At 33.3% G+C, this 17,888-nt stretch overlaps 1 protein-coding gene across 1 annotated transcript in view; it reads right to left on the bottom strand.

Annotated features, from left to right (window-relative positions):
* LOC128559896 (interferon-induced protein 44-like) overlaps positions 1-17,877 on the bottom strand; it is a 32,566-nt gene extending 14,689 nt beyond the window's left edge. Inside the window, exons 1-4 of the mRNA XM_053552934.1 lie at positions 17,835-17,877; positions 15,478-15,542; positions 8,490-8,672; positions 7,119-7,259 (exon numbers count right to left, since the gene is read on the bottom strand). Coding sequence (XP_053408909.1) covers positions 7,119-7,259; positions 8,490-8,672; positions 15,478-15,542; positions 17,835-17,856 — 411 coding nt within the window. The 5' untranslated portion in view covers positions 17,857-17,877. The remainder of the gene's footprint in view (positions 1-7,118; positions 7,260-8,489; positions 8,673-15,477; positions 15,543-17,834) is intronic.
* Positions 17,878-17,888: the final 11 nt, after the last annotated feature.

The following is a 17,888-nucleotide window of genomic DNA, read 5'->3' as shown; positions in this document are numbered from 1 at the left end:
ATAATTTATTTGGTATATATTGGTTTTAACTGGTTCGTATAGTTTCTCTCTATCTGCAATAATTGATGATGTGAACATGTATCCTCGCGGATCTCACGTATGAGAATGTCAGCTGTTCTAAATTTAATCTAACATTTAATGTACACTATCTCTATCAAGTCATTGTATCATCGGGATCGAGTTAACTTTCAAACGGAGAATATCCTTAGGACGGCCAGCGCATATTTATGCAATCTCGCCAGGCATATGTATGTTTTTGACAACACAGAAAATGACCTCAGTCGACCTTCAGCTATTTCCGGAAGTAAATAAAATGAAAGTAGAAAATGCTAAACTTGAAAACGAAAGCCGCATTTTAATTCGTAGATAGTCAGGGGTCACGCGCAGGGGTCACCCCGTCTAAATGTATCCGCGTGGACAATTATTTTTTTTTGCTGTTGGGGAGTCAATTTTCAGCACTTTATTACGAATTGAAATTAACTGGGTTTTAGTACAGCATGTCAGCTTTTAATCTATGAAAACATATTTGAGCTCTGGATAAACACAAATCCCACAGGGGTCCGTAACGGACCAAGGGTACATTGATAATTTTGGAACTTCATCAAATCGCTCAAAATGTCATTTCTGATGTTGTCTGAGAGTGCCAGTATATGCCTCAGATGTAAGATATAGCCGTATTTGAGAGCTGCAGATCTAGACATTTCAGAAATATTTTCAAAATAAGTTTCGTGTAATAAATGTTGTTTCTACGGAAGCGTGAAAGGACCGTCAGACGCTAATACGTTTTAGTATGTTAAGGCTGCGGAAAGGATATATAGCTTCTCCGGTTGCAATCCGTAGATTGGACTTAACTGTCACTGCTGATTTGTGAGGCACGATAACAGAGGCTTGGGTATATATACGCATATGTTGAACCAGCACGAATGTATAGACTGTACTTCATGTGTGTATGTAAAATAGCATCGAAACTAATCTTATTATAGTAAGTAGACTTGCTGTGAAAGTTGCACGCTCGTTTCTGCTGCTAAGTGCCCACCTGTCTTTGGTCTGGTACATTGTGATTGCTTCGTATAAATTGTCCCTACCTACAATACTTCATAATGCGAACTTGTATCCTCGCGCATCTCACATAAGCCAAAAAGGTAACTGTTCTGAATTTAATAATATCAATTAATGCATATTATCTCTATAAAGTCAATCTACGCTCGAGTTATATTTCAGAGAGAATATGTAGCTTCTCTGGTCCCAGTTAGTAAAAAAGAATAAATGCTTTTAACGAGAATTTTCAAGAATTCTCTCCCTTAATTATTGGCTGTTCCCTTCAAATTGGATCGTCTCTCTTACATTAGCTCAAGTCGTGTCATTCATGACCCAAGTCAATAATTCTTTGTCATGGATTTTGCATTGATCTTAATATTTTGCTTTGGGCAATACACGGAAATTAAGCTCGCATATTATTCCATAGAAAGCAACAAAACATGTAGCCTGTTTTTGATGTAAATCATGTTGTTTTATAGATTCATATAGAAATATTATTCTTGTAAAGATATAAAGCATTTCTGTAAAAAAACCCAAAACGTTAGCTTATGATATTGCGAAATTCGTGTTGTCATGTATCAGAAAATGAAAACATTTAAATCAATTTCTTTTCTTTTCTTTCGAAACTTTGAATCCCGCCAGAAAATGACGGCTAAATACTGAAATCCGAGGATTATTTTAGAAACGAGCTTTCCCACAAAAACATGTATAACAGTTTTCCTCGAGAAAAACGAAAGTTGTGTGAAGATGAATGTACTCCCATTTTGTTTGAATGTTCTTGTCCATATAACAGAACTTTTATTTAACTTTCATGCCTATATGTTTGCTCTTTAAAACATGATAAAATAAAGTAATAAACTAAGCAATACTGTATTTGACAGGCAATGGCAAAAAAAACCCCGAGCAATTTAACAAACTTAAAAACATACATGTTAGTAAAACACGCACACACATTAACTGGCCTTGATCATTACGGAAAACTGCAGTGTTTTCCATAGTAATCAAGGAAAGAAAGAATCTATTTAATTATGAATCAAGTTTCTGATGTTTCTTATCAGCATGTGTATCATTGATATCCGAACTCAATTTTTTTAATTAGATCTAGCTCTGATTCACCCTGTCTACTTATTTATAGTGTCCAAGTTACTTAGTCTTGTATAATCAATGATAGGCCTATACATAAATCAAATAAGCCATTCAGATATGTGTTATTCTATACAATTCTAATATGCTTGTCTCTGTTAAAACACGCCTATGCTGGAATGACGTCACATTAACGTGCGGTGACGTCAAAGTTTTTGTTGCGACCAAGAAAGAGCGCTACTGTACTATATTTTATCTACTCTTTTAGATTAAATATTAGAATTGAAATAATTTATAGCAAAACCGTTTTTTAACACTATTTATACACTCGGGCGGTAATACGTCATAAAAATAATTATTATGCCCGACGTATAACCGCCAGTCGTACATAAATAGTGTTATTAAAGCACTCTTTTGCTATAAATTATTTCTTAATTCAATCATGAATTCAAATTTATCCGTGTAAACTAATGTCTTTAGCTGTAAAGGTGACTTTGCATGCTTTCCACGAGCATGAGAATTTATTATCACATATGTAGGTATTCTTGACTTTATAAACAATATTATAGTATAATTATAATTGTAATAGAGTAATGGCTTCTTGCTACCTCTGAATCAGGAGGGGTAGAGTTAGACAACTTTAAAAATACTGAGTTACATGCGGTAAAAGTTCACTATTTTGCCTTCATTCTTTAGATTACATATTGTGGAAGAAATGCATGTAGGTTTTACTTCTGCCCCAAGGTTTTTTTTAATGAAGTGAGCAAAATTCAAAACAGAACCTACAGGATTCGACCTTAATTTTTCAATGTTGGAGTTGGAATTCTGTCTCATTAAATCTGTTTACTTAAGGCACCCTAGAAAAAAAATGATATTTACAGTTTTATTTTGTGTTTAATAATTGTTTAACAATAGTTTGATGTTTCTTTTATCAAAATTAATGCTGCAATGAATTCTCTGCAAACGTTTTAGATAGAGGCCATCACATTGAAATTTGTCTCTACTTGAGCTTGAGGAAATACCATATATTATACAAAATTTACAAAAAACGGCACGGTAAAAGTTGTTTAAAATTTGCAACACAGTGCAACACATGGTCAACTTTAAGAATATACCAAGCAAGTGCTATTTTTTAAACATTACTATTAGGGGTCCAATACCTTAAGTATTACTTAGGTAAGAAATTTATATTACTTAAGTTCATTTGTTATTCATAAAACAACCTAATAAGTAATTCTTGACTTTTATTGTGGACGAAATCATTAAACAAGAGGGCCATGATGGCCCTATATCGCTCACCTGTTATCATTGCACTTGAGGACAAGAAGGTCCTCAGAAAAAATATTTAAGTCCAAAGGACAGGAACAACAAAGGAAAGAAATTTAACCAAGAAGAAAAAAAAATTCTTACAAGGTACAGATATGTCAAAATACACCTAAAAATTGGAGGTACCATCCATGTTGTACCACAGAAAAGTGGTATCGGTTTTCCCTACGGCCAATAATAAAAAAGTTATTAAAAATAAGCTATTTATATTAACGTAAAAGGGAAGTAATTAAAAAGAAAATTATTGTAAGTGAACAAAAGAAGGATCTGCCAAATAAATCTGTTGACATAAATGAAATTTCAGATCAGTATCTTCATTAGTTACGGAGATAAACCCATTTTAATTTGAAATAAAGGGAGGTAATTTGACATAAAATAAGTCCATAGTTATCTACCCTGATTGACTCAGTCCAACTAATGATAATGAAATTTCAAATAAGTCCTATAAGTACTTACTGATATAAATCCATTTTGACTACAATCAGGGGAGGTTATCAGATATAAAATAACTCTGGAACCTACGATTGGATCTGATTTGTCATGGAATCCAAGATTTATTGTTGTTGAAGATATTTTGGAAGTTTGTATCAAATAAAACCATAAATGAAGTCTCTATATGGCTGCAAAAGCCAAAATAGCCAATTCTGGACCTTTAAGGGGCCATAACTCTGGAACCCATGATGGAATCTGGCCAGTTCAAGAAAGGAACCAAGATCTTGTGGTGATACAAGTTGTGTGCAAGTTTGGTTAAAATCAAATCATAAATGAAGTTGCTATTGTGCAGACAAGGTCAAAATTGCTAATTTTGGCCCTTTCAGGGGCAATAACTCTGGAACCCATCATGGGATCTGGCCGGTTCAACAAAGGAACCGAGATCTTATGGCAACACAAGTTTTGTGCAAGTTTGATTAAATTCAAATCATAAATGAAGCTGCTATTGTGCAGACAATGTCAAAATAGCTGATTTTGGCCCTTTCAGGGGCCATAACTCTGGAACCCATAATGGGATCTGGCCAGTCTAAGAAAGGAACCGAGATCTTATGGTGATACAAGTTGTGTGCAAGTTTGGTTAAAATAAAATCATAAACGAAACCACTATCGTGCAGACACGAAATTGTTGACGGACGGACGCACGGACGGACGCACGACGGACGACGGACGAAGGTTGATCACAAAAGCTCACCTTGTCATAAAAAAACACACATTAATTTCAGACAGATACAACATGCACAATTATGTTTAAAGTGCTTTTATCTGAAAAACAACACTTTAATCGTACTCACGATGCCATTTTGTTTTCTGACTTAAGTCATTTCTTACGTATCTTAAGTTTAAGCTGTTTTATGAATAGGACTTAAGTTTTTTACTCAGACTTAAGCTGAAATCACCACAAACTTAAGTAAAATCTTCAACTTAAGTCAACATTTATACTTAAGATGCTTTATGAATACGGCCCCTGTTCTGAATTTAATTTTATCTCTAAATGCACACTTTCTCTATAAATTCATTGTATCCTCGAATTCCAGTTAAATTTCAGAGAGAGAGAAAAAATAGCTTCTCCGGTCACAATCAGTAAAATGAACTGAAATTTCACAGCTGATTTGTGAGACATGATAACAGATGTTTGAGTGTTTGTGCAGGTGTTGAACCACTACGAATGTGTTGTCTATTCGGAATCAACGAAACAAATCTTCTTTTTGGGTTAGTGGGATTGTTGCGGAGTTTGTACGCTCATTTCTACTGCTGTATACAGTGCTCCCTCTCTACAACAACATCTCATTTCTACTGCTGTATACAGTGCTCCCTCTCTACAACAATATTCTTTGGGAGACGGAAAATTTGGTTGTTATTTGGTATTTGATCGGCGGGAAGGAATAGCGAGTATCCGTTAAAGTCATGCCAATATACCGATTAGAATTTCCAAATTTAAGTAAGAATTGATTGCAACGTCGCAAAATACTTTGGAAGGTGATGCTGAGGTAATTGAAAACGTTGATGTGTTGATATCATAAAAGGTTCTATACCGCAGAATGACAGGTATTCATTCGTTGACTCCCTTTAATCGAAATAACTGAACGGCGACTTGTCTTGTTCAACAAAGTACTTTTGAGATATGCCCACCTTTGACATGAATAAAAGTCGCTAATTTTAGAGAAGTCAGGTATATTCTTTTTCATTTCATTTCACGTTTCATGAAGATTGTGTCAATACTGCGACCTCTATAGTCATCACAAAATGATGGAAAACTTTCTGTCGAATCAGAAATTATAGCAGTACCGTAAAATAACAAAAAAGATCAAAAAAGTAGACGTCGTTTTTCTACATCTGACTATTGACATTTTACTATGTGTAGGCCTACTAAATCACACTCTACAATATAGTTACACAGGTCAGTAAAAAGCCACAGTGTTATTTATTTTGAGTTATAACAATTCAAACAATTTTTTTTTAAATAATGTCAACGAATATGGAAAAGCCTTTCCTAAATATAGAAAAAGTGTTGAACAAGTTCAACTAGCTTTTTGAATATTATTTTATATTAGTAATTTGATTAATACAATATAGTGAGTTTCTTCCAGTGAATAATAATAGTAATGATGATGATGAATAATAATAATGATAATAATAGAGAAACAAGTTAAATTAAGATATCGTGACCTTTGTTTTGAAAAATGTTGCATAATAGTACTGACAGATTCTGTGTTTTTATACACTGGAACAGTCATTCGTAAAAAAATCAAAATATATTATTAAAATTATAAATTATTCAACTTCACATACATATTTGTGGAAAAAATCTCTTCGATCAAATTAACAAGTACTAGTTCTAGTTGAGTTTCACACCTTTCTAATTTTTGGCATTGTATATTGGAACCATGCTGCGAAAATGTCCTGCTGTTACAATGAAGGCAAACTGCCGTGATCTAGATCTAGTCCTTTAAGTACATATATTTGTATACCACACATCTTACCCACATCGTCTGCAAATGAACTCGAGAGGTTTTCTACAACATCATCAATTTCGATATTTTTCACTTTTTCAATTACACCAGTAAGTTTTTAATATATGGCATGATAGAGCAGAACAGAACAGAACAAAACTTTTATTTCACCCAGGTATAAGAAATACAGCATGGGGTTTTAACATCTATACAAATGTAAGAAGAGAAAAATGGCATTCCGGTCAAATCACTAAATAGTTTTAACAATGAAATAAAACGATTATAGATGCTTTAGTTCTCCTATGTGGAGGGGGGAGCTAGGGATACTTAGAAACATTCATTCAAATTATGTCATTTCGCAGATCTTATATTCATTTCTATTTGATAAACGAAAAGCATAATAAAGTTATTACAAATTGAATATTAAAACATAATTCTAAGCGTAGTCATATATATGAATGTATCTTGTACTTTCGGGTCATCAATTGCATCACGGTACAAACTTGAATTGAGAGAGACCACTACTTTATGTACAGAAGATTCTGTATAATATTGCTCTGCTTTGTCAGACTTGTGACGCGAATCTAGGCTTTATTCAAATACTTCTGAAGTAACTATTTATAAGGTAAAATATATTATTTCAATTGACGTACAATGTATATTATGTGAATAATTTTGATAGAGTAGTCTCCAATTTTCCAAAAGGCTCAAATGATTTCTTTTTCATACCTTGTAACCTTTCATTACATGTCCCTTCAAAAGGTACACTAGATCATCCAGCAAAAGGCCACCTCCGAACACATGTTCAATTCCCATACTGTCCCAAAGACAACAATTTTTCATAAATCCTTCATCCTTGTATTGATCATACTAAAACAGAATTTGTATAAAATATTAGTGACCAGCAGCTTCTTAAACTGAAACTGAAACTGTTTCATTTGATTAAACGCCTATTTTTATGCAAAACATATTCAATGGCGTTTTACAAATACATAAAAATACGACAAAAATTAAGATATTTAATGACATATAACATAAATGAGCATAAATACCATTGTGAATAAACTATTTAGTAAGCATTCAAAAAAAAAAAAAAAAAAAATGATCAGACATCAGATAAGATTAAAAAAATATTAGAATATTAAGATACAGTGAGACAGCTGTTTGTTATTAAGTAAGTTATCAATCTTATAAATTAGATCTTTCCGTTAGATTATTATCAATATTAGAAATAATGGAACAATATTCAGTCGGAATAATTCTAATTTGATAATTGTGCATATGATCATTTACAAATGTGTCATCAATCATTTTGACAATAGTGTTTAAAAGAATGTTTTTCGTTTAGACTTAGTAACATTTACTAGAATTATACAGTGATATGATATTTACGTCTCCATGTTCATAGTTTTCATTACGAGGATTTCCCGAAATATTCTTTACATGTCAAAAAGCGTCTTGACAACTAGATACTTTGCTATGGAATTTGTCAGCTTTTGTTAATATCTAACAAATTCAAACATATATAAAATATCTAAATGCACTGGCATATGGAGGACAGTCATTAAAATCTATATAAATTGTACACAAAACTAGTTTAAAGGTCCAATACTAAGGAAAGTGAACATTTTAATTTCTTTTAAAAAGCACAGAAACTATTTCATTTTATTGGAAAATGAAAGTTGGTATGTAGAAATTCAAAATAAATCGCAGTATATGTACAATTATTTTTCTATGAAGTATGAAGAAAGTTAAAAAGACCTGGGGGGTCATTCTGTCGATTCATTGAAATTTCAACATAATACACATAAATTTCTTTGAGTTCCAAAGACCTTCTGTAAATTTTGACCTGCCAATCTTCATTATTTAGTGTCTTGCACAAGTCTATGCACTGGCTATGAAAAAAATTGCCAACTCACTTTCCCTTAGTAATGGACCTTTAAGTCGTACAATACTGTTAGTCGTAAAATGACTTACTAGTATCTTTGGATAAACTTGAAACACATTATGGTATACAAATGTACGGTTCCATCTTATTGGACAATGTCCGAATTATTTCAGCCGAAGTTACAACGTTACCAGAAAATATGTTATACGTACAGTTGTTGTGAAACTTGTGTCCTTGCTACCAGTATATGCTTTATTGACACGTCGCTTCGCAACTATAGAGAGAATGGAATTTATAATCGATGACTTTCCTGCACCCGTGGGACCAAGCAGTAAAACATTTGCAGGACATCCAGTGTTTACAGCTTCAATATCAGAAACCAACGTCTCGTATGTCTAGAACATAAAACACGTATATACGGTTTATATTATCATGAACCGGTATCTTGAAATATTTATTCACTCTCCCATGGATACGGTAAATTACTATTTGATCGGAGTTTTATCTAATGGAGTTTTCGTAAGTTTTGAATTTGTTTTGCAAGATCTAGATCAAGGGCGTAACCGGGGGGGGGGGGGGGGGGGGGGGGGAATTTCATTACATCAAAATACCCTGGAATGTCCATTGACGTTATTTATGTACTGTTCACAGAAAAAAGCGATAAATTGAGTTGCACATCAGTAAGCTTTCAAATACATGCCAAATCGCACGAAATGACTTCTTGATTTAAAAAATTTTCGGGGGGGGGGGGGGGGGAGGCCCTCCAGACCCCCACCCCACACCTACCCCCACTCGTCGTTTCACGACTCGTATTCGCACCCCCGTCCAAGAATTTCTGGTTACGCCTATGTAGATATCATGCATATTTAACTCTAAAGCTATTTAGGGATGGAAAAGGAAATCTTAAAAATGTTGATTTTATAACCAGAAACATTTCGCTGTAAACAATCTGACCCATGTATTTCCCGACATTATACAAAACTTGTACAAGAACATTCTGCTGCCGGGAAAGTTTAAAACCCGGAAAACCCGGAAAAGTATTGACGGAAAACCCGGAAAACATTTAAATGATTATAACTTTTAAACTATGTTTGCTAAAACTTTAAAAGTTGGTACATATATACTACACCCTGTACTTAATATTATATTAAAATATTGAATTAATTTGATAAATTCCTTGGGCGCTATAGAATCCTGAAATTGTCCGTGATGAGTACCTGAAAGTTTTATGACAATTCATGAACAAAAAAGTCAGAATTGAAATTTTATATTTTTAGTGTCAAAAATGGCGGCGGGAAAGTTCAATGCAAAGTTCCCAATCAAAATAGCTTTTAAAGAAAAGTTCAAATGTAATTAAGATATTTTGAAATATCAAATGATTGTGTTACCACCCTTATAGCTTTCAATATTAATGGTATTGTCCAAAGAGCTATAAAAGAAATTTTATACTTCTTTGTATTGTCTTACATTGGAAGAGAAATCAAGGAAAACGGAAAAGGTGGACAGTGTAAACTATAGCTACGTAACTAATTATAAACTCTTTTTACTGGTTTGAACCAAAGAAGTATAAAATACTTTCTTTTATAGCTCTTTGTTTGAACCTTGTTTTGGATCTTTATCGAGGTGGTCAATTTGATATAGACCTTCTTACAAAAGCTATCGGTAGCTATGTTTTTTCCCGGATGTTTTGATTTTAACGCACATGCGCTCTTTACGTGTGGCAAAAGAACGCTCAACAATAAGTAAACCTACATAAAATTATCATCATATTACGAATTGTTTTGCCACTATAAAGATGTTATTAATCATATCTTACCTGAAAAGCCGGCTTTATTCTTATTTTCGTCAGAAAAGAACAAGCATTTCCAGTCTATTTCCACACACCATACAAATATAAAACTTGTTCCTTACATTTAAAAATGTCATATTTTCTTTCATTTTATCTAGTTTTTTCCCACAACTTCAAATAGTTGTTGTGTATATTTTTCTCCGACTTGAACGACATCTACATTCTTTTGGGGACGCGGCTCCATGTCACTGAAGTTGCTGTACTGGAAATTATTACGTAACTATTATGCAAATGACATTATAAAACATAGGTCACCTAGGTAATCAAGCCCTTTACATAATTTCGAGGATGTCCACTAATTAGAGCGGATCATAAAAGTTACTGAAGCATATAAGCAAGATGGTTTTGATGTGACATACTTTAATGCCTTTCGGTCATCAGTGCCATAATAAGAACGCACTCGGATTAATACATCACGTGGCGGAACTCTTTTGTGAATCAAAAACAAACATTTCACGTGATATCTAGAATTTTAAAATCTACTTTGGAACTTTAATGGACATTTCCTTCTAAACGATGAAAGTGTAGTTATAAAAAATCTAAATTCGTAAGATCTGGATCAAATCAAGAACTATAACTACATGTATACTGAAGGAAAATACCTAATATAATCTCTAATGTTTTTATCTCTTATGTTTACATGCTGGATCATTTTCATATCGAAAATGTATCGTGCGTAGAGTCATTACCTGTTAATTAATAGAATAATTATGATAAACTTGAAATTCGCAAAGAAAATAGAACATCGTCTAGCAACAGATAAAGAATGGAAGTGTAGAACACCCCTCCCCGCTACCCGCCCCCTATTTAAATCTGACCGCTGCATTCAACATCCAAACCACTTCGGTATTGTCAAATAAAAACTTTAAAATTCAAAGAATCAATAGAAATTAAAAACAACAATTTTAAGATGATTGTTATTTTTTTGAATACGGAACGAATTAATCCCCATTTGGGTATAATTGGATACAAAATGAAAGGCCGGACTTTGTTAATTGAACATTTTATTTTCAACTTCGACTTTTAATAAATTTGAAGGGGTCCGTGCAAAAAGGTACCTATCTCCATTTTTTGGCCAAAATGGAGTTAGGGCATTTGTGGCATAAAAAAGAACATTCCGCACCTGGTTAACTCCCCGAGCAGCTTATTCTTCTGTTTAAGACTGGGAAAAAAATGGTATTTCACGTATGCAACACTGGGTCTAACTCCACAATGAGTTGACATCAAAGAGTTCAGGGCTTTGATGGCTGTTTCGGATAATAAAAAGAACACAAGCCTAATGTAAATAGACTATATCAATAATTTTAAAAGTCATCAGGTATGTGAAATTAATATATTTCATTGATATATTTAGGCAAAAATGATTCGCAAATCATGGTTTAAATGCAACAATGGTCCTAACTCCATGGACTTAGAACCTTTGTTGCATAACTCCATGGACTTAGAACCCTTGTCGCATAAACATAATCGACAAAAACAAGATTTTTTTTGTTATAAAAATTATATAAATAGTGCAAAATACACGAAACTTTGTAATATGACTGTTTAAATAGTATACAATCTATAGCTGCAATTATTTTGGGAAATATCACATTTCACCGAAATTTTACAAAAATGCGTTTTCCCAACATTTTTACTAAATGGAGATAGGTACCTTTTTTGCATGGACCCCTTATTATTATATTACAAGTATCATGTAAGCTAACTGCGACAGGTGGTAAGTTCTGTGAGATCATGTTAGGAAATCAAACAAAAAATTTTTAATTCACGGAAAATATCTTCTTTTTTTTTTTCATTTTTCTTAACCTAAATTTGTCGAGATCAAAATTGCTGAAAAAAGTTTATTGCCTGTTCATTATGAAATCAAAATCATTAATGATAAAGTATATCAGCGATCTACGTATATTTTCCTTTGTCTTGCGGTGGCTACTTACTATAAAACACGACTCATTATTGATCGAATAGATTGAAATGCAATATAACTCTAACGTAATTTATATTGTGCGGTCATGCCTTCTTGCCCTACGTAGAGTGCGCATGCGCGAAAATTGTCTCCCGTTGCTAAGGAAGTAGCTCTCTGTAAAAACATCTATAATAGGCATTGGAACTAAATATGCAGACTTCAAGCAGGCAAAACTAATTTCGATAATAAATAAATGCAGTTAACTGCATCAAAGTTCATAATCAGACAAAAAATGAAACGATAATTTTCTGAAAAAAAAGTTACTTGAGCCGGAAAAATGATCCTGGGTAACAATTTGGGGAAAAGGGAGACATTTCCTCAAACACTTTACTGTTGGTTTAGGTAACAGGGTACTTTCAAACTCTTTCAAACTATGCAGCAGTCTTTTACCTCTAGGAATGAAAAAAACATGCATAATTACTGCAGATGTCTTTGCGTAAGGCTTTAATAGGTCAGTGATCAGTGACTTGAAAAGAAAAATATGGACAGATCAAATCAAGAAATTGACTTGGGTAAAATACTCTTTTCCTAATCCTTGGTTACATACTGAGTTCTAAGTGTGACCTTGACGTTTGAGCTACGGGTCTGGGTTTAGCACTTGACACATCATCTCATCCAGGAGAATATTTCTACCAACTAATATTAAAATCCCTTGATGAAAGACAAAGTTATGGACAGGAAAGGAAATAAGCCCTACTGACCTTTGATCTCCAAGTGTGACCTTGACCTTTGAGCTACTGTTCTGGGTGCTGCGCATGACATGTCGCAGATTATGGGGAACATATATGCCAAGCAATTTGTAATTGCACTGTTATGACGTCATAAACTATAAAAACAAATGCCAAATCTATTTTTCACCACGATCTATCTCGAACGTAACAGGCAAGGAAAATGATCCTACATATGTCTGCCTGTGTAAGACAGCTAGTTTCCCAACCCTAAATGCTGATCATTTGGACAGGAAAAACAGAAAACAGATAAGTGACATGTATCAATAAGTATTTACCCTTACCAAAATAATGTAGATTGATGTTATCAAATAAATTAGTACGTTTTTCTTCATCCAGTTTTCAATGAAATAAATCGATTTTTGTAGCATGTAATTTGGTAAACATTTGAAGAAAATGGCGTAACTGCATAAAGGGGAAACAACTTTAATGCAACTAAATATAAGTGTTATGATTTATTATAGACGATGTGTGCGTAGTATGTATTTATTTTGATTAAAATCCATTTGAGAACAATCTAGGACTGGAATTATAAGCATCTATACACTTTTACGTCCGTAAAAAGTAGCGCACCAAATAATTTTTGATTGAGTATTTTTCAATGGGGCGAGCACAAGCCAAAAACAAACAAAAAAATATTTTTTTGTGTTTCTGAAAATATACGAGCGGCAAATCCGATGAACAACTATTTAATTTGGTGAGGCCTTAGATTTAAATAATGGTGCGAATAAGTTAATAGTATTTTCTTGTGAACTTTTACGTTTAGATTATCTTTAATTCCTGCAATTCCTGCATTAGGACTTTCTTCTTTATTTATTGGGAAATCTGTGAAAACTAAATCGAAATAGATATTTTAAAAAAAGTTTTTCTAAAAGAATTTCCCCGGGATGATTTTTTTTTCGGCAATACCGACCGACACAGGAGCTCTTTTTGTTCTCGTAGAATTAGAGAAATTAATATCTTACGTCTGACCGAATAACAAAATCTCGCCAAAGTACGTAAAGTTTTAAGAGGTTATATTCATCTGGCTATAAAGTTTCGGTCATAGTAACTTAAAGCCATATGAAAACAAGTGACTGAGAATCGCAGTGGCAATACAGAAGTCGCCTATTGGTATAAAACTTTGTTAGTGTTCGTCCCATGTGTTTGTTGGCAACAGTGTTAAGACTTCGAATGCTTCAGGGCAATTAGGAGCTAAGAAACAAAATGTTTTACTTAAATTTCAATTGTGACCTTTACCTACAAGCATAGATCATGTACAGGACACTATGTTGGGGAACATCTGTGAGCAGAATCCATCAATGTGTTGTGCAGCTGAAAATCGGTATAATTCTTTTGTAGAAAAATAATCTGAATAAAAAAGTATACGATGAAGATTCAATACAGAAATTTAATAACTTTTGTAAAAGACCAGATAAAAGAAAAAAGTGTAAAATATCTAATTATGTATAAGTTGCAATTCTTTCAATTTTTTGTTTTTATGACACTTGTCAAAACTTTATTGTTGTCTCAACTTTGACACATTTATGCACTTTAATCTTTAATAGTCCAGAATGTGCTAAAAGGTTTCTAAATGTATTTATGATAAGGTCATTGTGACGTCTGGATAATTTAAATGTTAAGACTTCCTAACTGATAAGGTGTTGATTGCTGTCAAAACTTGTTAATACTTTAAATACTTGTAATTTTATTACCATGTACGCTTTCTTGAATTTGATTGGTTCATACTGTTAATTACATTCACAATAAGGGTCATTTTAATTGGTCAGTTATTAGATGTTGAGAGCGAGTATATTTTGAAGACAGCAAGTTTGAGAGAATAACTTTGGATTTCCAAATAGAAACATCGTGGTTTTCCACTAGAACACTAGAATTGTTAATACTTAAACCTTTTTTCTAATTGTTACATAATACGGATAACCGTGTGAAAATTGTTATTTGTTGACTGTGTGGTTCTCCACCGAAGAAAAATAAAGAAGATAATCTGGAACTGTGTTTTATCATTTGGACATAATAAGTAATGCCATAGTGCCATTATACCTTTAACGTACTATAATTTTACGGCATCACAAATGCACATGAAGTTATGGAGCGGAAACAAGTTTTTACTTGACCTTCAATAGTGACTTGACCTTTGACAGACAACCATGGGTCAAGTGCGCTACAAATAGTCTAACCACGGGCCACATTTCTGTTTAGTAATAAAAAACTCCTTCAATGCAATTAAAATTTATGGGACAGAAACAAATTTTCACTTGACCTTACACAGTGACCTTGACATTGAACCGACAAGCATAGATCATGTGTTGACACACTGTCTCATCAGGGGACCGTTTGTGTATACTACTAAGATAATCCATCAATGCATATAAAAGGTATTGAGCGAAAACAATTTTTACTTGACCTTCAATAGTGACCTTGACCTTTGACCTACAAGCATAAGTCATATACGTGCATTATCTACATATTGTCCTCTATACACATATCAAGTTTTATAAACCAAGCTTGAATACTTTTCAAGTGATTGCAGGATCCAGATTTGAGGACGGACAGACGGATCGGCGGACGGCATTCCTATAGTCCCCTCCGGTGAACCAGTAGGGGATTAATTAAACCTATTTGTTGCACGATAAGTGATATGCACAATAAAGTTTACTTACAGACTGATGTGTTCTCCAAGGATCGGTATGCAGCTTCGGTTTTGGCTTCGTTGGTGTTGGAGGTTCTAAAAATCAGAAATGGCATTTTCCTAATTAAAACGAATATTAAACGAAGTTGAACAGTCTATACATCCTAAATGCACTAGGGACCTACACTGTAACATGAAGTAAAGGTACAATGATTTGTAGTCTAAGTAAGTCTTGAGTACACTTCAAGTACAAAAGAAAGCATCACTGCAACGAATATATACGATTCAGCAGGAATTGTAACATATGATAAACTTTCTTGCAAATCCATGTACCGCGCTAGCGATTCTTTGAACATTTGCAAGAAGCACAAACAATAGCATTCGGTTCTTCTATTTACATTTTTACAGTTTGCTTTCCATGACTACCAGAAAATCAAAATATATGTCGAGATATCGATCTTTTAAGATGTCTAAATAGAACAGCCCAAAAGACCAGATCTTGTTCAATCGTAATTCGCCTTCCAATAAAAATACAGTTCCTGATTCTTTATTTAAAATATCAATAAATCCAGTGAAAAATCGTATAATCCAGTTTGTTCAATTTTTATCTTTAACGTCAGAAAAATTAGTTTAAGCAATAATTTTCCGCATAGTCGGATATATCCAATGTGTGGCGCGATAGCATGGGGTACAAGAACGTAGGAGACATGATTGAAATTGACCATGTTATCCCCCTTGCCTCTGTTTATGTTTTTATGGGTGATTTTATTTTTTTACATATAAGTTCTTGAATTTCATCTAAAACAAAAACATTTAAAACAAATTTCCCCTCTATCATAAAATTTTCCCCCTCTATCATAGCATGTGACGGATCCCTGTGCGATGAATAAATTGTAAACAAACAAGCTTTTCAAACATCGATGAAATTCAGGCACCAGTATCGCACCTTGCACTTGAAACGATGGTTTGCTAAATTAAACATCATTTCCAAACGCATGGTTCAAAAACAACCTGTATTTTAGCATCTTTATTGAGGTATTTCCAGTCCGCAACATATCTAATTCCTTTTACAATATCAGTTTTCAAAGATGTGAATGCAAGAAAATTTAAATTTCTTCGAAACAAATTTGTGACGTATGACACGAATGACGTAAGAATGCCATGGCCATATGCAAATTTATATGAGGTGGACAAGGGAAACAGTACCTGTAAATACACAATCAATGGATAGAAGAAATGAATCTTGTCGTATGTCAAGCTAAAAGTAGGAGGATTTAGCTATACTTTATATAATTATACTTTTGAAATATATATTTAAACAATGCTTGTTTATCCTTTTCAATTTCTAGAATGTATCTGTTTTATTTCATTTTTTTTTAAATTTTGCTTTTTATATGGAGGCATGTCCCTTTAATAGCGTGACTGACTCTTGATCCGAATGTAGCTGATTCAGATTTATCTGAAACCATTCTCTCTGTTTGACATGATAATAACTGGTAAGAAGTCCAGAAAGCAGTCATAGAGCGTTGAATTTTTAGTCATTTATAACTGGACCGCCGCTTTCAATTATAATAAAAAAAACCCTGATCTATCATTTTGTCAACTTTTATTGTCCACCAGAGCAGCAATATCTAGAAACAGGTTTAAAACATATAGATACAATGTTCAAATCATTCATGAATATTTTACGGTAATGCGAGCCGAAACATTAATATTTTTACTTTCCGTAAAATCATTCGGTAATGCCAGCCGAAACATTTTTTCTTTCCGTAAAATACCAGTCTTTTTTTACTCTATTAAAATTTGCATCCACCCATTTGCATCCATTTTTTTTACTAATTTTTACTTCTGTGTTCAACTTCAAAAAAAGATAATGACGATCTTTTCACTTATTCTGGCGAGCAAAAAATTAATTGCCAACTGAACAATGTTTAATATACTCCTGTACACCTCGTACTCTTGCAAGATCATGTACTCGCTGTTTTCAAGGACAAACATGTACAAGCTGTGTATCGAATCGAATAGGCTAATATTTTAATAATAACAATAATACGTTAGATTGATATATCTTCGAAAAAGAGACCATGGCCCATTCTACTTCTTTATGCTCTGTGGCAATTTGCATAACTACCCCTTTTATACATATTACCTTTGCCAAAGAGACATATTTTACTCTGGACAGTCTGGTGCAGCCTCCGATCAATCACTGCGAGGAGAAGGAAGAATGTTCTTAAGTCAACACAACTTGAGTAAATGGCAGTGTCGTCCACATTTTTTTTTGTGTTTTTCATAAAAGAACATGTCTAGCATAAAACAAAGTAAAGTTAATGTTTTAATCATGTTTTAAAACTATAAAATCAAAAAAATACATTATATGTAGTCCCTTACCTTGACTTTCAGAGTTCCCCATTTTGTCCTATGACTATTTCATAACAGCGGCGA

Source organism: Mercenaria mercenaria, chromosome 10 (assembly GCF_021730395.1).
Source record: "Mercenaria mercenaria strain notata chromosome 10, MADL_Memer_1, whole genome shotgun sequence".
In the NCBI taxonomy this organism is placed as follows: domain Eukaryota; kingdom Metazoa; phylum Mollusca; class Bivalvia; order Venerida; family Veneridae; genus Mercenaria; species Mercenaria mercenaria.
Note: the sequence above shows the minus strand (reverse complement) of the source record. Positions and strands in the feature narration are given on the sequence as shown.